Source organism: Leuciscus leuciscus (genome assembly GCF_965113295.1).
Source record: "Leuciscus leuciscus genome assembly, chromosome: 11".
NCBI classification, from domain to species: domain Eukaryota; kingdom Metazoa; phylum Chordata; class Actinopteri; order Cypriniformes; family Leuciscidae; genus Leuciscus; species Leuciscus leuciscus.
Window position 1 is genome coordinate 14,222,313 of NC_138735.1, and position 24,980 is coordinate 14,247,292.

At 39.9% G+C, this 24,980-nt stretch overlaps 1 protein-coding gene across 4 annotated transcripts in view; it reads left to right on the forward strand.

Annotated features, from left to right (window-relative positions):
- myripb (myosin VIIA and Rab interacting protein b) overlaps positions 1 to 24,980 on the forward strand; it is a 269,944-nt gene that overhangs the window by 210,201 nt on the left and 34,763 nt on the right. For all 4 annotated transcript variants that reach the window (XM_082183983.1, XM_082183985.1, XM_082183982.1 and 1 more), the window contains one exon: positions 21,239 to 21,375. In XM_082183983.1, the coding sequence (XP_082040109.1) occupies positions 21,239 to 21,375 (137 nt within the window). The remainder of the gene's footprint in view (positions 1 to 21,238; positions 21,376 to 24,980) is intronic.

Below are 24,980 nucleotides of genomic sequence, written 5' to 3' on the forward strand. Positions count from 1 at the left end.
CCCTCGAAGACTGCTGGGTTTGAGAGCGCCCTCCGTGTCCCCGAGATTTTTGTGGGGGAGCACGGGAGGAAACGGTCTGTTTCTGAGTGGCACGGTGCTCAGCGCTCTTTTTAGATGAGTGAGGCTGCTCCCGCTCAGCAGCCTCAATGAAAGAACGGCGGGGGAGAAGTTTCTGAAGTGCAGCTGCCTGTTTTGAAGCTTCTTGAGATTTAGCTACAGCACTATTAACTGCATCTCCAAATAAACCTTCAGTGGAAACCGGTGCATCTAAAAGAACATGTTTCTCTTTGTCCTTTATATCACTTAAATTGAGCCACAGATGCCTCTCAGTGGCCACCAGGGCTGCCATAGAACGGCCGATGGATTTAGCCGTCTCCTTGGTGGCCCTGAGAGACAAATCTGTGGCTCTACGCAATTCAGACACAGTTTCGGAACCAATACCCCCGCCCTCTTCAGAATCACCCAATAATTCAGCCTGGTACGCTTGCATTAGTGACATTGTGTGTAAACACGCTGCAGCTTGGCCGGCGGCGGCATAAGCTTTATGAACCAGGGAAGATGTGAATTTGACTGGCTTGGATGGTAGTGCAGGAGCCTTCAGAGAAGATGCCGTTGCTGGAGAGAGATAGCTCGCGAGCGTCTCTTCCACCTTCGGCATCTCCCCATAACCATGCTCTTTATAATTGTGAATGGAAGAATAGTGTGATGTTTGTGCAATATACACTCTATATGACACTGGTTTCCCCCACGATCTCGACACCTCGGTGTGGAGATCGGGGAAAAACGGAAGGCTTCTGCGCTGAGGCTGTGCACGAGATGGCAGGAAACGCTCGTCGAGTTTGCTTTTCGAACGAGCGCCCTGCCGATCCTCTGGCCACTCAACAGATAATCGCTCGACAGCTCTCGTAACAACATCGAGCAATTCTTCAAACGCATGAGACTGAGGTGGCGAATCCTCAGACTCAGCGTCAATACTAACAACGTCCAACTCCTCAGAGCTGGACAATTGCAGTATTGGTGCCTCCATCGGGGGGGAAGAAACCGCAACGCGTGCTTCCACACCCTGATGAGAGGCACTGGATCTATCAGAAAGAGGCTGAGATAAGGCAGAGCCCGTCTCAACATCCACTGATAGATCCATTTGCGAACCCCAGGTCTGTGATCGACGCCGTGCCTCGGCAGCGGCGGGACCAGAGCCCTGGGGAACGCGATCCTGGTTAAATAAAGCCAGGCGGGATCTGAGCGTACGCATAGGAAGCACATCGCAATGCTCACAGCCAGCACCCTCGAGTGCTGACTGGGCATGCTCTTCAGCCAAACAGACAACACAAAGAGTGTGAGTGTCCCCACTTGTTAAATAACGCGGGCAGGGGTGAACACACACTCTAAACTGCTGCTGCTTACTCGCCATACTGAATATATAAATATAATAATATAATATAGACAGACAACACCAAATAACAGGGACAGATTTCACACAGAGCACAACTGAAGACTCAGAAAGCTTTTGTTTTCTGTTTCGGGCTGGCTTTTATAGCTTCCTGGAACGTGACGTCACCCGCCTCTGACGTTCCGCCACACCATTGGACTGATTTTACATGTGCTTCAAGACGTCATCACGCAAAGCGTTCCCCATAGCGTCAATTTCGACGCAACGCGAGTTCCCTTGAAAGGGAACTTGCAACCTTTTACTTCATCCACATCATTAACTATTACTGTACGAATCACCTTTAGATTTTTGCCTTGCTCAAGGGCACCTCAGTCATTTCCTGCTGGTACTGGAATTGAACCAGCAACCTTTGGGTTACCAGTTACACTCGCTAGCCATTAGCTCACGACTGCCCCAAATCATAATTATATCATCATTTACAGTCTTTTGTCTGTGAAACACAAAAGAGATATTTAGCAAAATGTCCAGGCTGCTCTCTATACAGTGAAAGTGAACAGGCTCCAAAATAGACAAAAAGCATCACAAATGTAGTCCATATGACGTCCATGTAGTTTAATCCATCTAAATAATAATAATAATGATAATTTAGGTCATATTAACTATTTTTTGTGTGTTTTATTAATGTTATTGCTGCAGGCCAACACTGAGTCATGTCATTTACAGGAGATTCAATCGGGGGGATAGAAGAAGATAAGTAGTGGATCCGCCATTGCATACAAAGATTAGAACAAAATCCAAAATAAAAATTATGGAGAATATTGCCCTGTGGCACTCGCGATCTTCCTACGAGTTCGCACTTTCATGACGTAATGCCGCTTTGACTGTCGGTAAAAAGTCTGCTGCAGAGCTCGCTTCAGAGCGGGCTCGCCAAAAGTGTGCATTGAGGGCACAAATCGACTGCAAAGGGGGTGCTCACGAGCACCCTTCTGAAACCTAAAATGACAAATGGGATACCGTATGGTCTCATGGATTTAACAGACATACACATCCTCAGTTACCAGTCTACTATCACCTCTCCACACTACACTTCCTAGAATCCTCCCTGCTCACCACCAGCACACACTCCATCACCCACACCTGCCAGCAACTACCCTTGTTAACTCGCCCTATATCAGCTGTCACCATCCACACCACACTTGTCTGGTGTCGTTGCTCAACCCTGAACTATTACCTGACCTTCAACCCTGAACTTCTACCTGACCACTTACCTTCAGATAACCCTGTCTCAAACTGTCTCATCCTCCGTCTTCTTCAGTCTTCTGTGTCTCATCGTACTGCCAGTCTTCAATCATCCAGTCCCAACTTATCTCAGCCTGCAACAAGATAAGACCTGTCACTTACATGCCAGTATCATCAAAACTATCTGCAATTCAGAAACTCACCTGCTGACAATCTGTTTGTCATTCAATAAACTCCATTCAGATTTTACCTGTGTTTGCAATCTTCTGTTCCATGACACGCGGCAGCCATTGTAAGTAAAAGACCAAAAGTGCATTTGAAGTGTGTCATTTGGGACAGGGCCTATGTTGCGTTGTTTAATTGGCACACTCTTCTTCGAATACTGCAAAATACATCCCAACTGAGCATTGTCACCTATTGGATTCTTCTGTCTCAACATTCTCCTTGCGCATGCGCTGTTGTGCGCGGATATGGGGCGGCAGTGGCTCAGTGGTTCATGTAGGTTTGTCTACAAACCGAAAGGTTGGTGGTTCAATCCCCGGTTCCACCTGACCAAGTGTCGAGGTGTCCATGAGCAAGACACCTAACCCCAGCTGCTCCCGACGAGCTGGATGGTGCCCTGCATGGCTGACACCGCCGTCGGTGTATGAATGTGTGAGTGAATGTGTGAATGTGAGGCTATGTAAAGCGCTTTGGTGGCCATAGGTCTGTGAAAGCGCTATATAAAATGCAGTCCATTTACCATTTACCATATCCGAAAATCATATCATGCGGAACACGGTCAGCCGAAGTATACTTTTTTTTTTTTTAAGGTGGAGCAAGAAATTAAAGTTTCATAGATTGCTTGCCTTGTGACTGCCTTCATTTAGGCTTAAGCCCTTGACAGGCCAGAGATTATTAATACAGTTTCATATCTCAAAGATCAGGGTTCAACTTCAAACCACAGAGGAAAAGAGCATCATGTCCTTCATCAATGCATGGTAAAAATAAAAGAAAGAAAAAAGATTGCTTCATTCATTTGTCAACTTTTTTTCAGAGGATAAATAAGAACAGAAGCAATTGAGATACGGTATAAGTATATAGTTATAAAGCCAATAAAGTTTAAGTTCATATTGAAATATCTTACATTTGATTTCAAACAATCGGAGCAGGTTGAGACATTCTTGAGATCTCTTATGAAACTGTTGTGGACACAGGAAAAACTTGAAAAACAGAATAATCAGAGTTTTTTTTCTTTTTTTCTTTTATGGCTTCTCATGAGCATTAGTAGGCGTTTCATATCCTGAAAGTTCAAGGATAGGCATAAGCTGTTTGTTGGACAGAGGGAGAGAAAATGAGTGCTGTGATGGAAACTGTGGTCGCTGAGTGAGAGACAGAAGGGATTGTTCATGAAATGTTTGTGAGATCTCACCCTGCCTGAGAGCCATTTAATGCGTCGTCTGTAAAGTGTGATTTTTTTTAGAACACAGATGCTTTTCAAATGTTCTTCAGCTTGAGTGTTACAACACCTTCAGAGGACAAGTCTCACCCAGGCTGTTAATACTCTCTTCTTCATGGGTGCAGAGGCCACGTCAAGTGTTTTAGGTCAGCTAATGTCAGTGGGATAACAGATGTGATGCTGCTAATTCTGGGCAATAATCTACACTGGGATCAGTGTGACAGAATGCATATTTATCAGGCTCATTAGATGTACTGACAGATGTTTGAAATGAAAGGATATTTGGGGAGGTTTTCATGATTTATAATGACTTGTAGTCAAGCAGAGCACAGCAGTATAGAGAACATTAAGCTGTCGATGGAAAGCTTAAAGACAAAAAAAGAGGATAGGGAAAGAGAGAGCAATAAAAAATACAATAAAAGATCATGTTTGAACATAATGTTATGTTATAAATGGTAAGCATATCATTTATGTGTGTTTTCCCAGGTTGTGCTGTTGTTATCCCCTTAATTGACCATTTTACTGATTTCATTCTTGGGCTACAGGGTATGTAGCGGCACTGAAGTGAACCGCGCATATGTGGGTCTATCACAGGGTTCAGCAGCCTGGATGCTGACAGATTTTGTTCAGACTACACGATATCAGCACGATTTTGACTAGGGTGTTGTAGTGATTTGTAAATGACAATAGGCATCAGGACGCAAAAATCAATCGTTTCATCTCTTATATTGTGTCATAGTGGATGACAACCACGCCTGCAACCCTTCACAACAGAAAGACTAGCATGTTTAAAGAAAATGTTTCCGGTTCTCTACATTGGGTTCCCGTCACATCTGTGAAGTTGACTAATAGGGGCATAGAAGCTCTTCCATACACTGCTTTCAAACATGGTGAAATGAGAGAGGGCTGATGGTATTGGTGCTGTTAGGTGGAATTATGCAATGGAGCAAAGGTTCGTGGAGCTATGCAACTATACTCCTGCCTTTATGATCTTCCTCAAGGGACTGCAAGCAATAGTGGAGGTGCTTCAGCAACCCGGTTTATGCTCTTGTTTCCGGAAGTCATTCACTAGTTCTGCCTTTAATGACATCACACACGTCATAAAGACGGCAAGCAATGATTGGTCAGGAAGCAACGTGTAGTCTGACATTCTTTTCCATGACACAAGAATAATTTAGGTGTCAAAATCGCATAATCTGACAACATACAAAAATATTGTGTAGTCTGACTCTGAAGGCAGATTTGTGAGATTTATTTAATCTGAACAGTTCTGGCATTTGTTTGGTTGTATTTTATAGTTATTATTTAAGAATAATAATTGGGACCTATTGGGGGTCAGGTGCATGATCAAGGGCACCTCGGTTGTGGGTAATGAGCGTGGAAGAGAACACTGTTCATTCTCACCCCTCATCTACATTTCCTGCTGGTACTGAGACTCAAACTTGCAACTTTCGGGTTTCAAGTCAGACTCTCTAACCATTAGGCCACAACTGCCCACAGTATATTTTATTACCACAATATAGTATATATTGAAGGGCCCATTTAAAGCATTTATGTTTTAGTTTTATCTGGCCAAATTTGCTGGCAAAAAGTCTGGCAAAAGTCGCTAAATGTCGCTAGATGACAGCATACGTCAATTAGCATATTCATGGTGTCATCGCATCATACTTGCGTTCTGCCTGCCTAATGTGTTTTCTCTCTAAATTAATGCTCACATACTGTATTTAATATAATATAATATAGGCGAATGTCAAATAAAGCTGTTCTGATTTCCTATATTTTTTTTTTGTCAGACAAGAACAAGTAGCTATGATATAGTGAATGACTACATTTTTTATACACTCACCTAAAGGATTATTAGGAACACCATACTAATACTGTGTTTGACCCCCTTTCGCCTTCAGAACTGCCTTAATTCTACATGGCATTGTTTCATCAAGGTGCTGAAAGCATTCTTTAGAAATGTTGGCCCATATTGATAGGATAGCATCTTGCAGTTGATGGAGATTTGTGGGATGCACATCCCGGGCACGAAGCTCCCGTTCCACCACATCCCAAAGATGCTCTATTGGGTTGAGATCTGGTGACTGTGGAGGCCATTTTAGTACAGTGAACTCATTGTCATGTTCAAGAAACCAATTTGAAATGATTCGAGCTTTGTGACATGGTGCATTATCCTGCTGGAAGTAGCCATCAGAGGATGGGTACATGGTGGTCATAAAGGGATGGACATGGTCAGAAACAATGCTCAGGTAGGCCGTGGCATTTAAACGATGCCCAATTGGCACTAAGGGGCCTAAAGTGTGCCAAGAAAACATCCCCCACACCATTACACCACCACCACCAGCCTGCACAGTGGTAACAAGGCATGATGGATCCATGTTCTCATTCTGTTTACGCCAAATTCTGACTCTACCATCTGAATGTCTCAACAGAAATCGAGACTCATCAGACAAGGCAACATTTTTCCAGTCTTCAACTGTCCAATTTTGGTGAGCTCGTGCAAATTGTAGCCTCTTTTTCCTATTTGTAGTGGAGATGAGTGGTACCCGGTGGGGTCTTCTGCTGTTGTAGCCCATCCGCCTCAAGGTTGTGCGTGTTGTGGCTTCACAAATGCTTTGCTGCATACCTCGGTTGTAACAAGTGGTTATTTCAGTCAAAGTTGCTCTTCCATCAGCTTGAATCAGTCGGCCCATTCTCCTCTGACCTCTAGCATCAACCAGGCATTTTCGCCCACAGGACTGCCACATACTGGATGTTTTTCCCTCTTCACACCATTCTTTGTAAACCCTAGAAATGGTTGTGTGTGAAAATCCCAGTAACTGAGCAGATTGTGAAATACTCAGACCGGCCCATCTGGCACCTACAACCATGCCACGCTCAGAATTGCTTAAATCACCTTTCTTTCCCATTCTGACATTCAGTTTGGAGTTCAGGAGATTGTCTTGACCAGGACCACACCCCTAAATGCATTGAAGCAACTGCCATGTGATTGGTTGATTAGATAATTGCATTAATGAGAAATTGAACAGGTGTTCCTAATAATCCTTTAGGTGAGTGTAGGCATATGTGGAAAATGATCTGAATTGAGAGTGTTCGGGAACCGGAGTAACTAAAGCTCTGTGACAGTGTGTATTACAAGTAATAAGCACAAGAAAAGAAAGGAAATTAAAATGTTCAAACAAAATTCTTTAAATATAAAACAAAAGAAAAACAGATAAGTGATAAGTCCATGGAAAAACACTGCTCATTCACGTCTGTCAGCAGCCGTGCGCTCAACAGATGAACGTGCTGCTGCTCCTCTTACTGAGAGAGTGACGGCAGGGAGAAAGCAAGACCTCACGCTCGCAGGACAGTAGGCTACTGCCAGAATTTGGAGGTTGCTGAGGTTTGTCCAAAAAGTCGCTAGATTTGTCACTAGTCGCTTTTTTGAAAAAATGACGCTAAAGGGGTCTGAAAAGTCGCTAAAAATAGTGACAAAGTCGCTAAGTTGGCAACGCTAGTATGGCTGCCGTAGCATCATCCAGGTGGATGCTGCACATTGGTGGTGGTTGAGGAGATTCCCCCTTCCATATGTCAAGCACTTTGAGTACCTAGATAAGCACTATATAAATGTCACAAATTAATTCATTAATTATCACAACCATGAACCATGATTTGCTACTTACTAGTCAGTCAATTGGGCATTTTCAGTTGGACTTAAAGCCACAACATGTTTGTACCATGCACTTATTTTGATTTTGATCTTTAATCTAAATTTTAGTTTTTAGACATCCTATTCCATTTTTGGCATCCTATGATGCCTTGCTGCAAAAGTTTCTATGGAAAAGCTGTAATGTATATTTTAGTCTCTGGTGGCAATAATGTCGGAGCTTTATTGCACAGGTGCTGTTTTTTTTTGTTGTTTTTTTGGCAGATGTCATGTTTAAAGATGGCCAGACACACATCTGTCAAGAGCATTTTACAATTTTACCTGTGTGTGTGTGTGTGTGTGTGTGTGTGTGTGTGTGTGTGTGTGTGTGTGTGTGTGTGTGTGTGTGTGTGTGTGTGTGTGTGTGTGTGTGTGTGTGTGTGTGTGTGTGTGTGTGTGTGTGTGTGTGTGTGTGTGTGTGTGTGTGTGTGTGTGTGTGTGTGTGTGTGTGTGTGTGTGTGTGTTGTCAGCATGTAGATGGGTTTCTCATCAATCTCAGGGCCCTAAGGGTGAATTGAAGAGTGCTGTTCTTTCAGTTGTGAAGTGAGGCTTGTGGTGTGTGAATACGTATTTGAGTGTCTGGGGAGAGCTGTATGTAATTCCAGTAGTTTTGCACTCCTGAGGAGTGCAAAGATGAACACCCAAATACACAGACTGCGCAGTAAACAGAAATACACAGAATAACATAGTAAAATAGACAATTATTTCCTTATCTTAATCCTTATCTGTTATAAAAACAATTATATTAATATATTAAAAACAATTATACTAATAATTATTTATATTTATTGTCTAGTTAATATCATTATTTTATTATATTTACATAATTATTAAAAAATATATACCACTTTGCTACTGAATCTCCACATTATATAACTCAGCAAAAAGGTGATAACATCGCTGTTTTTAAGTAATTAAACTAACAGCTTTGTTTCCTTTTTCTATATTGATGAAAATAAGAAATGTTTCTTGAACACCAACATTGCTATGACCGTTTCATATTACAGATCTGTGTATCACTGCGCAGCACCCTTATTATCCACCCTTAGCATTTTCACCACTGTATATAGAACATGGAACATGAAAAATAAGTTCCTGATCATGTGTATACTAACTCAAGTTCACACACACAGAACCACTTTTATGTATTTTTGATTTGTACAGGTACCCATGTGCATGTTCCAGTGGTTTTGGACAAGCTATCTCAGGCACTGTATAAAATACTTTGCATTCATGCATATGTGAATACCTCATTTGTACTACAATGTATTTCTGTCAGGACCTCTACCATCAAATACGATTGACAATTAGCATACAGTTAGGATTGGCGGTATGGTTCCGTTCTGGGCGAGAACTCCCTGCGCATCCATGCAGCCTAGCATGGATAAGAGCAGGGAGAGCAGCAATAATCCTCCTTGGGGTAAACAGAACAGAACCAACATGAATGTTTGCAAATATATTTGATTCAAGATTTTAAAGTAAAACATATTTCGAGAATTTATTCTGATTCAAGGGGAATCAGAATGCCAAATCCTGACTGGGCGAGAGGAGGAGCTGGGGATGGAGGAGGGTAATTAGCTCCTGAGAAACGCGATAGCTGCTGATAATACTGAAGGAGCTTATATATGTATACGGTGATAGGTGTCGCATTCCTATAGGTAGATGTGGATCAGCTGAGGGTCAGCTGATGCGAGCTTGACTAACGTGACCTGCCAGAACTAACGCTACGTTTGATGTTTGTGTGTTATCTTTATGCTGTCCTCTCTATTTGGCCAGTTGAACTGCTCTGTGACTCATTATTGTGCATTCTGCATGTGTGCAAACTACTGCCCTGGGTCTTATGATGCCATACCATGCCATACATACAGTACTATCCAAAGAACATGGGAAGTGTTTGCTATTTTTTACATTAATAATAATATTATCTTAAAATAGCTTGCCGTCTTTAAAAAACATGAGAAACCCCAACATTCCTATCATGATGTCGAATGTAAGGACACGCCTGATGTTTTTGAGATGCTGATCACATCTCAAGGGCAGCAAAGTTGCTGTCCATTTAACTTTGTGATTTTTAATTTCTCACCTCACCATCTTCTGTGATGACAGATCAGTAAGTGCAAAGTGTGTGCCATCATAATTGTAATTTAAATATTAACACGGTCTGTTTCACCCGCACTATTTGTGAACTTCATTTTCATGCTGGATCGACTTCAGAGGGAAGAACATAAAAGAGTTTTTCAGTGAACATAAATTAACATCTGAACAGAAAAAGATTGTGGGAATGCTCTCTGCTGTAGGCCACGGCTTCATTACATTACGTCAGATATTATAATGTAAATTACTGCAAAAATCATTTCCATTGTGGTTAATGAATCCTAAGTCTGCATCCTCTTTCTTAAAGTGGGTCATGAAGATGGGTAACACTCACTGATCTATGTAAATGAGTAGATTGTTCAATAGTTTCTGAACTGCCAGCAGGCAGCCACTGGAAGTGTTCAAGCAGCCATCTTACGATTTCCAACCGACATAGGGCAAGCAAAACAATGACCTAAAATCACCTTATTTGCAGCATATCAGTCACACATGAATAATTTAAACTTTTTAAGAAATATGTATGAACATTGATACTTCAAACGTTATCTGTAATGTTTATGGTCTTTTGGGGCAGGATAAGTGATGTAGAAATAGTTTAGAATCGGTGTGTCTACTGCACACTGCCGACACTGGTAACTGAACTAACACAATAGATTTCTTTATGTATTTTACAGTAAATACTAAGCATGAACAGATATCTGGGATTATTAGCAGAAATTGATTCGTATATGCATTAAATATTACAATACATACAATTCCCTATTACTAAATTGCACCAGTGGCGGATCTAGAAAATTTTACATGGGGGGGCAAAGGGGTGGCAAGAGGTCTTGGCAGGGTGGCAGGGGTAGACGGTACATGGGAATCCCTATATATAAATGTCGGAGAGAAACAAACACAAAAACACTTTTAAACTACAGTAGTTATTGTTTAATCGTGCACTGTTAGAAAAATCTGTAGAAATTACAGTATTACTGGCAGCTACTTGCCAGTAACTTACTGTAGATTTAAATTGATGTTATTTACTGGCAACAATTTGTTCAAAATTAAATGAACATTAAACATTAACAAGTCTTTATCTTTACAGAATAAAACTAAAATAACAGCCTCATGCAAAGCATTCTGGGAACCAAAATCTGAAGGAAAAAAACAGAAAAAGGTTGATGAAGATTTCTGGTTCCCAGAATGCTTTGCATTAGATTGTTATTTTATAATTTTATTCTGTAAAGACAAAGACTTGTTAATGTTTAATGTTCATTTAACTTTGAACAAACTGTTGCCAATAAATAACATCAATTTAAATCTACAGTAAGTTACTGGCAAACAGCTGCATAACTACAGCAAATTTTTTACAGTGTGCCCTTACACACTACAAAGGTTTTTAATTCACAACAGGAATAAGCCCAGTGTTCAAACAAAACAAAACTGTGCATCTTTTAAAAAGTAAAAGTATAAAAAGCAAAATGAAAATATAAAAAAAGTACAATAATTGTGTCCAAGATGCAGTGGACTAGAAGTATAAAACAGCGGACAATACTCAAGTTCTTATTATAATTAAAAAAATGTATCTTACATTTTACCAAGCATTCGTTTACTTCTTTAATCATTTTGACATTGATGAGCTAGACCGCTGAACTTTAGTCTTCCTAACAACAAACAGAGCGTTGCGTAATGTAGTGCATCAGAGTAGCATCAAGAATATCAAGTGAATCTCTTATTTGCATGATTGCATCTTAAGTTTATTGCCAATAATAATGACAGGTTTGCGAACGTGAACTCGCGCAAAACACATCTTCAGCACAGCGACTCATATTGGCCGATGTGTTCAACAGGCATGTCTGTGATTGGCTACAATGCTCAACGCTGCAAAAGCACGTCGTACCTTGCAAAGGGAAAAATATAAATAAAACTGCACTGTTCATGATTAGGTAATCGCGGCCGCTGTAATCTTATTCACATTTGTTTTTCTGATTAATTGTTTTGCTCTGAGAAAGACAATTTAAAAAAATATTCGGGGCTTTACTAAAAACATTCGGGGCTTAAGCCCCCTTAGCCCAGCCCTAGCGCTGCCCCACAATATTTTAGATTTTTTATTAAGCTGTTCTTGTCTTTACTAAAATAAAAATTAGGCTAATCAAAGGGAAGAGTGCTCACCTATCACGAGGGAGCAATATGACCGCTGATTTTGGCTAACGTAATAGACTCGCTGTTTTTGCTGATGCTGAATCGTCTTTAGCATACAATACATTAATTACAAATGTAACTTTAAGTTAAACGTGTGTTTAAACTTCACATGGGGAAACTCACTTCACCTTCAGAGGCTCTGGGGCAGCTCAGTCTCTCCAGTCGGGTTGCAGAGCCACCGCACCGCAGCAGACTCGCTGTGTGTGAGCCAGACTGAGCGAACGCCGCTCTGCACGTTTGAATCAGGGACGTAGCTAAGTATTTGAGGGGCAGGGGGGAGGGGCGAAATTGGCGAATAATACATTTAAAATTAAAAATGAAATTGTTCACTTTTGGTAAATGTATTGGACATAGTGGCAGGTTGTTTTTAAAGGTACAGTTTTTGGATAATCAAAGTTAGGGGGGCAGCTGGGGGGGCAAGGCTCTAGAGTGGGGGGGCACCTGCCCCCCCTTGCCCCCCTGTAGATCCGCCCCTGAATTGCACTATATTATATTAAAAAGGTTTATCTTGCTATGAGCAACAGTATAAATGCTTGGACATAAAGCTTCATGTCTTTAAATCCATTCGCAGTCTGCGTCATTGCTCGGAATAAGTTGTGAAGTATATATTATTTCCTGATGTCTTTTTGTTGACCAACATCCACTTCAGACTCTTGAAGATCTTGGAAACCGTAAAAAGGCCACAGGTCAGCTCAAATTCTATGGCTTTTTACTAGCATGACAGATTGCATATGAATTAAGTGTTATTTGTATATATATATATACAAATAACACTTAATTCAATATATATATATATATATATTGTTGATCTAATTATTCATTTAACCAACATTTAAGTCATTATCTTTACTGCTTCGAAACACATGCTGTTAATGAAAAGGTTTGAATCATTTACAGTTACTGTACGAATAAAACAGTATTATTATATAACATAACAGGAATACATAACCACCGTGAATAACTGTACTTGACGAATAAAGTTGTATGCAAATGCCTTACAAAGCATAAATCTGTATTCACGTTTCTGAAGAATGGTGTCTCGTCCGTGTTTATTTATTAATATAAAATAAATAAAACAGAAATAAAATAAAAAGTAATTGAAAAAGAAGTAAACTTCTGGCAGGTGCAAGACAAAAGGAACTTACTAAAGTGAGAAAAATGTAATGTCCGCAACACTGCTTTTAACTCCCATATTTAATAGAAAGGCAAAGTTTCGACCCTGCTGGGGCTTCTTCAGGCAAATGGTCTTTCTAAGTTTCCCTTGTTGTACCGATCTGTTTGTTTAGTCACCATGGGGTCCTGTCATGAAACAGAAGGATTCACACAGGTAAAGTAATCAACAGTTTAATTTGCAGAAGTATGTGATCGCAACGATGGAAGCAGGTGAGTAACTGATGAATATGTGACCAGTCACGGAAAGTAGGGACACAAGTCGGTTCTGGGGCATTTTGAGTTATTCACATATTCTGAAAGTGTAGTATTAAAGCTTTCCAACGATGTGTAACACATGTAAATCTGATAATATTTGGAGAAGTTGTGGCCATTTGAAGGTAGGCACTCAAAAAAAACTGAAATGGTAGAAATCTGCTTCTAAAGATTGGCAAGTCTCGCCCTTCTGGGAATGACAATAGGGCTCATTTACATCTCATTTAGATAAGTCATACCCCCTGTAAAGCTCCCCGTCTCCCCCTCCCCCCTGAATGTACCAATTCTACAAATTCTCTAAATAAAACATCTCCAGTTAACTGGCAGAGCATTCATTTCGTTCGTTTTTTTAAATAAGATACTAGCGCTGAAATGTGTTTTTTTTTTTTTATCAAGTGATCAAAGTGCTCGTTGCCGCTGCGATCAGTGGCGCAGATAGGCTACAGTGTTTACTCGCGTGGCTCGCGCACACACTGCATTGTCTTCACTCGACGCGCGCTTCAATCCGTTGCGTTGCGGATACTCTCTATTCGTTCTGTTGAAATAACAAAATAATTCAAACGTTTGCGTGTCCCTGCTTGATATACAACCACTGATGAACATAATCGTTTTGATGAGAGAAAAAAAACTATAAAAAAAACTATTAAAAAAATCCATACAAGGGCAGATTCAAACTCTCAACCTCTGACACGGCTGGCGAAAGCTCTACCACTGCATCATTCATATACACGTTCATTATATAGGCGGATCTATTTATTGGCACTGACAACATGTATTAGGCTACATCTAATTAAACGACAAATTAAACCATGTAACCTACTATTTAAATCGATTGCTGGACATCGTAATGTTATTGGCGTCCATGTTCATTGAATTTTGAAATCAGATAGAGCCGGCCAGAGCGCTGCATAATAAGTAGCCACGCCGGCTTATTCAGTATGGAAATACACACCGACAATGACACGCCCCTACAGCGTGTTAGAATCTCCAAAAAACAAGCCGATTTCAACATCAAAATGTACGCTTTTAAATATACCAATACTGCTATCTCAAACATGGAGAGGCTTCTTCGTGATCTCAACTAACAGATTCTGAAAAAAAAAAAAAAATCACCAATTTTGAAAAAAAACGCTTCTTTCTCATTTTGCTCGAAAGTTGTGCTGCCGACTTGTGTCCCTGGTTTCCGTGACGGGTCACATATGGTGTACAGGATGGATATCTGGATGAGTAATGGTCTTATTTGTTGCCGGTTCAGAAATGGAGATCGAGGCTGATGACTAAAGACGGATGAAGGAAGCAGATGACTGAAGACAAATCGTTCTGGTAGGTATCGTGCAGGTAAGGAGTCAGGTATGTGTTCTTTGAGGGAATGATGAGACCAGACAATGGTGAACTGTAGTGGGAAGAGTTATATAGTGCTGGATGATGATCAGTGAAGATTGGTGACAGCGATCTCTATGATTGGGAAGTGTATGCAGGTGAGGGCCAAGGAGGATGATGGGAAATGTAGTGAGGAGGTGGTGACTAGCTGGTGACCGTGACAGTACCTCCCCCTCCCAGAAGGCGCGACCTCGCGCCATAGATGGACAAAACTGCTGAGGGAGGGGGGTTCAGGAGGAGGAAGAGGAGCAGTCGGAGGGCTGGCAACAGGACTGGGCAAAGGCAGGCAGAAATTCAAGGAGTCTACCCGGGGAGGGCGGGCGGGCGTCCTGGAGGCTGACGAGGATGTGGTTAGGAGGGACCAGAGGCCTCCAGCTCAGAGCCTTCCATTCGGGCGGCCAGTACGGAGTCTGCAGTTCGGTTGGCCAGGGCGGAGCCTTCCATTTGGGCGGGCAGGGCGGAGTCTGCAGTTCAGCTGGCCAGGGTGGATCGGCCATCGTGGCTTTTCCATGGGAGCCCGGTGGCCATCTTGGCTGGAGACAAGGGCTCAGGCGTGAATCTCAGGCTGGACAGGCATGACTTGAAGAAGCTCAGGCTTGACGGGCATGACTTGAAGAAGCTCAGGCTTGACTGGCATGACTTGAAGAAGCTCTGGAGGGGCGGTCTCGATGGGACAAGACTCTGGAAGGGCTGGTCTCGACGGGACGAGACTCTGGAAGGGGTGGTCTCAGCGGGATGAGTCCCTGGAGCTGGCTTGTGGGCTGAAGCAGGCTCAGGAACCGGCGGCGAATTCTCAGGTGCGGCTGACATGGCGTGAACAGTCTCTGGCTCAGCAGGTATGACATGAAGACATTCAGGCGGTGTGGCGAGGAAGATGGCTGTTGATGGTGGTTGAGTGGCGATGTAATCCTCAGCCTCACCCACGGTGAAGGCTGAACCGCTCAACAACAGCACATGATCCAGGTATTGTGCGAATGAACCTGGTTTTGCGGCTGAAGCTGGCTGGTGCAGAGGATCATCCAGTCCAAGCCCGCACACATTCTTTAGGACGTCATCTGTCCAGTTGACCTGGTGTGAAATTTCTAGGAACTCTTTCACAGATATTTCGATCGGGCGGCCATCCTGGAAACAGTGTATCAGATGATCAGTTGGGTTTTGATGGATGCGGGAAACGCCCATACTTTAAATTTAGGGTCTGGTCTTCTGTCATGAAACAGAAGGATTCACACAGGTAAAGTAATCAACAGGTTAATTTGCAGAAGTATGTGATCGCAATGATGGAAGCAGGTGAGTAACTGATGAATATGGTGTTCAGGATGGATATCTGGAGGAGTAATGGTCTTATCTGTTACAGGTTCGGAAATGGAGATCGAGGTAGATGACTAAAGACGGATGAAGGAAGCAGATGACTGATGACTGAAGACAAATCGTTCTGGTAGGTATCATGTCATGCAGGTGTCATGCAATGATGTCATGCAGGTGTCATGCAGGTGTCATGCAATGATGTCATGCAGGTGTCATGCAATGATGTCATGCAGGTGTCATGCAGGTAAGTGTTCTTTGAGGGAACAACAAGACCAGACAATGGTGAACTGCAGTGGGAAGAGTTATATAGTGCTGGATGATAATCAGTGAAGATTGGTGACAGGTGACAGCGATCTCTGTGATTGGGAAGTGCATGCAGGTGAGGGTCACGGAGGATGAAATGTAGTGAGGAGGTGGTAACTAGCTGGTGACCATGACAGGTCCAGGGCGTTCAGCTGTGCTGCTCCTCGTCTCTGGAATTCTCTTCCACATACGAGAAAGTGATTGTCTGACTACTTTTAAATCACATCTTAAAACGTATCTATTTAAATTAGCTTTCTCTGATCAATTTTAAATTATTGAATGTTAAACAGCCTTTTTTAATTTTTTATTGCTGTCTTGTTTTATGACTATCTCTCAACTGTACGGTGTCCTTGAGTGTCTTGAATTTGTATTGCTTCTTTATTATTATTATTATTATTATTATTAAAGTGTTTAAATGTTCACTGGTTCCTTCCTCCTTCTTGCAATAACAACATACCTTGTTAAATCTATATTTCTAGAATATATTAGATGATCGTTAAAAACAAGCTGAGTGTTTTAAGGCATTTGTGAAGGCAACTCAAAATGATTGGTCAGCCCTAAACATTGCTTAGTTTAATTGAAACTTTCATTTACTTATTTTTATTTTTACTCTTTACATTTTTATATATATATTAAAAGTACAAAGTTCATATTTTGCTGGTCATCATTTTCATTTACACATTGGGCAAACACATTTATCCAACGCTGAAAATCGTATTATTAAAGATATTATACATTCCCTGGGATTCTAACCCATGGCATTGCTAGTGCTATATACAGTATATATAGCAGCCAATAAGTAAGGGATAATGTAGAGCGAGGCGGTTGTTATAGCGAATACAACCCCGACAGGCTGATCAGGCCCCCAACACGAAGCGGAGGGGTCTTGAATCAGCCTGAAGGGGTTGTATTCGCTTTAACAACCGCCTCGTTCTACATTATCCCGCTTATTACATGGCTACCTACCAAATTAATCAATAATTTGACACAAAATATTGATTTAAAAAGGAGTTTATTGATTTAAAAACGATTGTATTGCTTCCGCTAAAGAAAATCGTCCGTTCCGTCTCTACGGTTAGAATCCTGCGTCCATAGCAACGCTCTGTTTTTCATGGCAACGGTGTGTTATACCAGAGACAATTTATACTTAGCAGCGGTCTGTTATCAAGAAATAACAGACCGCATTCTACATTAGAATTCAACCAAGCCATGTAATAACAGCCAATAAAATCCATTTTAGTGTAAAATGTAAGTTGTTACAACTATGGTCATTAGTCTTTGTAAAAATAAAAATAAAACTCATCAATCACCAAAACATTGAGTCTTTGGCCTAAAGCAGTTTATTAATTAATACATTATAATTCTAACCATCACTGATGCCAGGAGAACTTGTCTTGAGTCAATGTATCTAAACTGCTGTTGAATTTAAAAGTTGACCCTTTCAAATAACATGTTTCTAGATATAAGTTTTAGTTTCACATTTGATTTTCTCCCAACTATTTACTTTTACTTAAGGCATGTGTTTTCCTGCATACTCGCCCAGGCTAGCATTTTTGTCATAATTGTGTTTGTATTTGACCATTCAAGTGCAATAATCGACGAAAAAGAACTCAATTCAGCACATCAGGTTCACATCTGCTGGCCAGGCAGATAATTGGCTTCAGTACGTGACATGACTCAGAATGAAACATGACTGCCCCCTAATGATCATGTCTTTGTGCTAAAGCATCCCTTGTGTTCCTGCGTGCTACCGCATGATTTGGCAGGATCCCTTTCATTTTGGCACGCATTCTCAATGGCCACATTCGTATGGCCACGCATAATGTGCGTATGTGTCAGACCAGGGGTTTTCAAACCTGGAGGACCCCCTGCGTTGCACATTCTGTATGTCTCCCTCATCTAACACACCTGATTCAACTCATCAGCTTATTAGTAGAGACTGCAAGACCTGAAGTGGGTGTGTCAGATAGAGGAGACAAAGGGTGTGTCTCAATCAGCTCCCTAGTTCAGTAGTCAGGGCACTGAATAGGGAGTCGGCCATTATAAGGACAAAATCATAACAGTGCACTGAAAGTTTGCTCCCTAAAAAGTCCCACAATGCACCGTGAAAACCAGGGTCGAATCAATGCTCACTATGTTCCCTTAACAGAAGTTCTGTAGCATAAAAAACGTAAACCACGTGTGCCAACTCACAACACATAATAACACTCAATTAATTATATAGATATAATTAATTATTGAATTATATTTTTTAAGTATAAACATAAATTGTTAGACAGGTAATGGACATAATCTAGATTACATTTATAATTTAACAAGCAAAGCAAAGTATTTATCATAATACACAAATTACATTAAAAAATTACATCAGAAAGATTTCAGTTCTGCTGTTGTTCATAAATACCAGTAGTAATGTTGTATAATGTAGACATTGTCATGTGTGCGGAAATAGAGTCATCAGTTCCCAATGTGTAGTGGGCCTGACTCCCTGTGCCTTGACTACTGAACTAGGGAGCTGATTGAGAGCTGATTGAGATGCACCCATTCAAAATGTGCAGTGACAGGTTTGAAAACCCCTGTGTCAGACAGGGCAAGTATCGCATTTTTTCGCGACTTATCATGCTTTATACTTCTTTTCATTTAACATCCCATGCTTTATTTTCTCATTCATGCATTTTTCTATATCAGTGTAACGTTTCAATAACTTTAATTACTGCTCTTAGATAAGGCAGCTTGTCTTTCCTACACACCAATTAAAGTTAAGAACATAGAAGTAATGAACTAAAAGCTAATATAGAAATTACATATTCAATGCAAAACAGGTTGTTTTCTTTAATGGGGAAAGATAATTTCTAGCGTTACCTCAAATCATAACAGAAATTCAATTGCGAAATAAATACCAAGTTCTTTCATGAATCTCTACTTAGCTGACAATTACATAATTAACTACACAGCACAAGCTGATTGGTTCCTGTTGCATCTATAGCCAATGAGCGTGCTGCTCAGTGTGTAAACAGTTGGTCAATGTGAGCTGAAGCAGTTTTTTCTACTTTCAAAGTTCCTCTGAAACCCTCCACCTTCCCCAGCCCCACCTGCAATGGGTAATTTCATATATGCTTATGTATGTATGTCTTACATGCTCAAAGCAATGTGTTTGTTTATGTATTGGCAGTAGCAAGTCTGTCCTTGCTCTGCAGCAGCAGCGTAGCAGATCTATTCCACCTAGACCAAATACATTAACCTTGTCATATCCATTACCATTACCTCACTTCCGAGTGTGGTCATGATAGAAAATAAAATACACTGTGTTTGAAAGAATTATGATATTGTCCTCTGTTTTTAATGCAGTGCAGTGCAGTGCAGTGCAATGAATTTAACATAAGGTTCTCATCCTGCCAAATAAAAATGACAATGAATAAGAGAAAGAACAGAGCAACACTGACACTTACCTGTGATTGGCTGAATTTTAGTTCACACAAACCTATTTAACCAACACCAAAGAACATGGACTGGAATAGTTGTGGTGTGTTGGAAAAGTACAGGGAACAGAATCACCTTTAAATAGAAGTAGGGGGACGTGTCCCTCCATCCCCCACAGCTGCTACGCCCCTGATTTTCTGTTGAACTAGTTTGGTTTGTCTAAACCATTTTTATTTTTTTATTTTTTTTGCTGAAGTATGTTTTTGACTCTTAATAGAGAAAATGTTGACACAATACTAGTAATACTACTAAATAAGCATAATTTCTCAGTATTCACAGAAAGAGAAAAACATTCATCTGGGATTTCATTTATTACAAACCATGTGCCTGATTCTCTCTTGTCATCCGTCTCTGTCCTCCTGCTCATGTTGCCCAATGGACTCAAGTTATATTCATTAAAGCTTCAGAAAGCCAATTATGGTAATGATCTCTTTTACCATGAAAAGTGTCAGGGAGCTTGGCAGACGGACAGATGAGTATTTTAATTCCCTGCACAGATTTAATTCAGATCTAATTTAGATGAAAATTTCCTTTTGAGTTTTGGGAAAACTGAAGATTTTTTGGAATTCCTATGGATAAAATGAATGGGGGAAATAAAAGTGATCAGTCACTGTGTTCTATTATTTTGTCACATAGCAATAAACTGTACAACACAGGAAAGTACTAATTTACTTATATTGCAATAAGGCACATAGTTGTCATAGAGATTACTTGACAGTTCTATTAAAGCAGTGTTATACCCTAACCAGAGTAGTGACAGCAAAATAGTTGTTTTAGAACAATGACTCCCAAATTGATGTAATAAAGCAAGTCAAAAGGCAATGATAGATTTATAATAATGAAGACATTTTTAAATTTAATTGCAATAGGTCATTGATCTTAAATAGTTATAATAGAGCAGAGGCAGCACAATCATTAAAATAGAGTAATGGCTGCACAATGTCTATAATAAAGCAATGTCAGCCTAATAGTTGTCACTGAGCAATGACTACACACTAATTACGAAGTATTTTTACTCTATGAAATAGTGCAGAGAAAAGACATTAGTTCTATTTTGGCAATGCATACACAATTGATTTTTAAAGTAATGTTCTATTATAAATAAAATACAGCATTTGCTTTATAGTATTTGTAATAAAACAGTGACACTGGTTACACACTACAGAATCTCAGCATTATAGTTATAACTAGAATAATCCCGCAGCCAGAATAAGAATAGCATTTCATCTATTGCTTTGTATTTATTTGTGGAATTAATTTGAGTTTATGATGTTCAATTTAACATTCAACCACTTTCTTCTGTGTGTAGGCTCTTGAGGACACAGTCTCTAGAATGGTACTACAATAATGTGAAGAGTCGGTTTAAGAGATTTGGCAGTGCCAAAGTGCTGAAGACCCTCTACAGGAAACACATCATCGAAAGAGGAGCATTGTCTGAGTTACCAGGTACCAAATATACACATACATCCAGAATTTAGTGTGTGTATAATTTTTATATTTTAAGTAACATACAACTCACTTTATCACATTTATTTGAGCTACAGAGCAAGTCTACTCTGTACAGAAAGAAGTACAGTACATATGCAGTTGATAATGTGATGCAAACGTCAAAATATATTCATTTACAAATCATGCCCTATGGTAAAGTGTTTTGAGGTCATAAAATAGTATTGTACAAGGAGTCGCTCAAAGATAATTCTTAATGAATTGATAATCTGCCCTTGTGATCATTATTTGTGTGAACAAAAATTTGTTGTTTTACTGCACCTAGTGTTCATTTCAGCTGGAAACTGCAGTGAATTGTATGAGTTTTGCAAAAAGGTAGGTAGAGGCATATTTTTTCAACAAGACATTCAGTGTTTAGTGACATCCAAAATTAGTGATATCACAGTAGGCTACAGATTAGCAAGTGATAAATGCTAATGCTTTAGCATCTCCCAGCATCATGTTAGTTTCACTATGCTAGCAGTTATACTAGAATAACTGACCTATATAGTTTTGCTATCAATCCATGTGATAAAAAGGGTAACAGTGCAATGGTGATAGTAGTAGCTCACTAGTCACTACTAAAACTATTTTATGTGTAGTATAGTGTAAAATGAAATAATCCCCTTACCATCAGACTAACACCCACATATACCTTTCATCTCTCTCTCTATCTCTCGCTATCAGAAGAAATAGGATTACTGCTGCTAGGCTTTCATTTGAAATGAGAAATGCGGATTATCCAACATGAGTCAGTGAGCACATTGAATGTGTGCGTGGACAGTGACGTAATGATTGAGTAACTTCCTCCTCCTCATAAATGATCTGTCACTGCTTTATAGTTTCATTTGCACTCTAGTCCTCGTGTTTGTCTGTGTGCTTGTGTGTCATGAGGGTTCACGTCCTTGTACAGGTTAATCTGTGCAAGAGAGCGAGTATTTATGTGTAGTCGCAGTTTGTGTAGTTCAGCTATAGTTCGCTCATAAGCGAATGAATGCATGTTTGTGTGTTCAAGCTTGCTTGACTGTTTCTCTCTGTCCTTGAAAAACACACAGATCAAATTAAACAAGAAACATTGATGTGAAACATTGAAGTGATCTCACAGTAGGTCATGGCTGCAGTTGTTAAATGGTCTATCTCTATAACACCACACTTTTACTGCACCCAGAGAGAGAGATAGAGCAAGGCAAAGAGACAGAACAGAGCAGATAGAGAAGCAATATTTATTTCATAGGTTTGATTAAATGATATATCACTTTGACAATTACTTATTAACACTGCAATCACAATAAATTTGTTAGAGCAATGCATATGCTGTTTTGTGATGTATTAAACACATTTTAAAGTTAACTTTTTTGTATCCCTGCTTAACGTTTTTTCAAATTGCTTAGACACTAAAAGTGGAACTTGAGGCCCACTTAGCGAAATACAGTGACTGGGAGGGGACATGTTTGGTTCACTTAGTTTTGTCGTGGCCACAACATATAAACTCGTGGGAACGTGATATTAAGTCGTGGGAACGTCATAATATCTCGTGGGCACGAGATCATATGTTGAGCGAACGACATCCATTTCTCGTGGCCACTACTTAATATGTTGAGGGAATAGCATCCGTTTCTCGTGGCCACAACTTAATATGTTGAGGGAACGACAACATCCCTCATGTCCCTCATCCCAACAACATTGGCTTCAAAATGTTTAAGTTATCGGGCATTCAGAACTTCTACAAGCCAAAAAGAAAAGAAAAGAAAAGAAATTAACTAGATTAACTATGTCACAGCTATAAAATTTGGATTTCATACATTCGTTTCTAATTCAAACAAAATCCTGTCATCCAGCATCTCTTTCATCCTCATCATTTTCACCAAAAATGTGTTTTAGGTGGACAGATCAATACAGTAAAGAACATAAAAAAATGTAGAATGCTGGAAAATAACAGTGTCTTTTATGTTAACCAAATGCTTTATGATGACTCACGAGTTGAGTATTTGTGCTAAATCTGCACAGATTTGGCTTCCATGAACTTCCCCAGCAAAGTGAGTCAACATAATAAGTAACATGCTAAATTTGCTAGTGATTTGACAGCGTTACCCGCCACGGTTCATTTTTACACGCATTTGGCAGGTTGGCGGGTATTCGTTTTAAACCCTGCCTACATGTGTGAAAACACTTATACATAAATTGATCTCTTATAAATCAAAACTCAATGTTTTCAGCCTCTTGCATTTCTTTTTATTTTGTAAATATATATTGAATATGCATATACAAGTCATCACCTTTATTTCTTTCATCACCACTTCTGCTTTAAAACAGCTCTAACAAGCTAATAGTGTTATTACAGAGCTCAAGTCAATTCAGTGTTGATTCAGTTCAGTTCAATAACTATGAAGTTTAGCAATTGTGCATACACACAGTGTATTTGTGCACATAACATGTGTAAGTACTATGACAAACTCCTGCACACTGAACAAGCAAAAGAGTAGTTTTACATTTTTCACATCTGTGTAGTTAGATGTGTATATGGCTAATCATTTGATGTTCGTGTGTAGAGTTACTATGCAAAAATAATTTTTAGAAGAGTTAAAATAGTTTTGAATGAGGTTTTTTTTAATGAAGTGGTTTTGTGTGTAGAGAAATTGAGCCATAGTTTCAGGAATTGTAAGCAATTTTTTTTTTAACTATCTATAAACTAATTGTTTGCAAATGATTTGTAAGTACTTTATTACTGTATACTTGTTATAAAGTGGTTAACATTATTTTATTATATTTATTTAATAATTACTTTTATTAAATTGTTTTTCGAACAATTTATAATCAACTATATTAGCAATTGTATCAAACAATTAGCAATCAACATTATTTTACAGCAAATCATTTATTATAAGGTTTTCAAATGGCAAATAATATAATGGAAAACAGATGCATATGGGGATTTATTTATAATTTTAATATTTATAAACATGTTTTTTTCTAATGCTTCTTATCACAAATCATATTCGCAATTTCAACTTCACCTGTGCTAGATAGTGTAACCTTGATGTCATAGAACAATCATTACTGTTAAGCTCTGGTCTGGCAAATATGGAGATTAACCTTTCAGCTGGGTTTGTGTATGTATGTGTAATGAATACCACTGGAGGCAAGTTGATGTGAGAACCCAAGTTCAACTTTAATTCCAAAACATGATCAAACATAAAATAAAGGCATGACGAGGCATGAAGGAGAAGGAGAACGAGGAGAAGGAGAACGAGAACGAGGAGAACGAGAACGAGAAGGAGAACTAGGAAGGAGAACGAGAAGGTGAACGAGAACGAGGAGAACGAGAACGAGGAGAACGAGAAGGAGAAGGAGAACAAGGAGAAAGAGAACGAGGAGAAGGAGAACGAGGAGAAGGAGAACGAGAACGAGGAGAAGGAGAAGGAGAAGGAGGAGAAGGAGAAGGAGGAGAAGGAGAAGGAGAAGGAGGAGAAGGAGAAGGAGAACGAGAACGAGAAGGAGAAGGAGAACATGGAGAAAGAGAACGAGGAGAAGGAGAACGAGGAGAACGAGAACGAGGAGAACGAGAA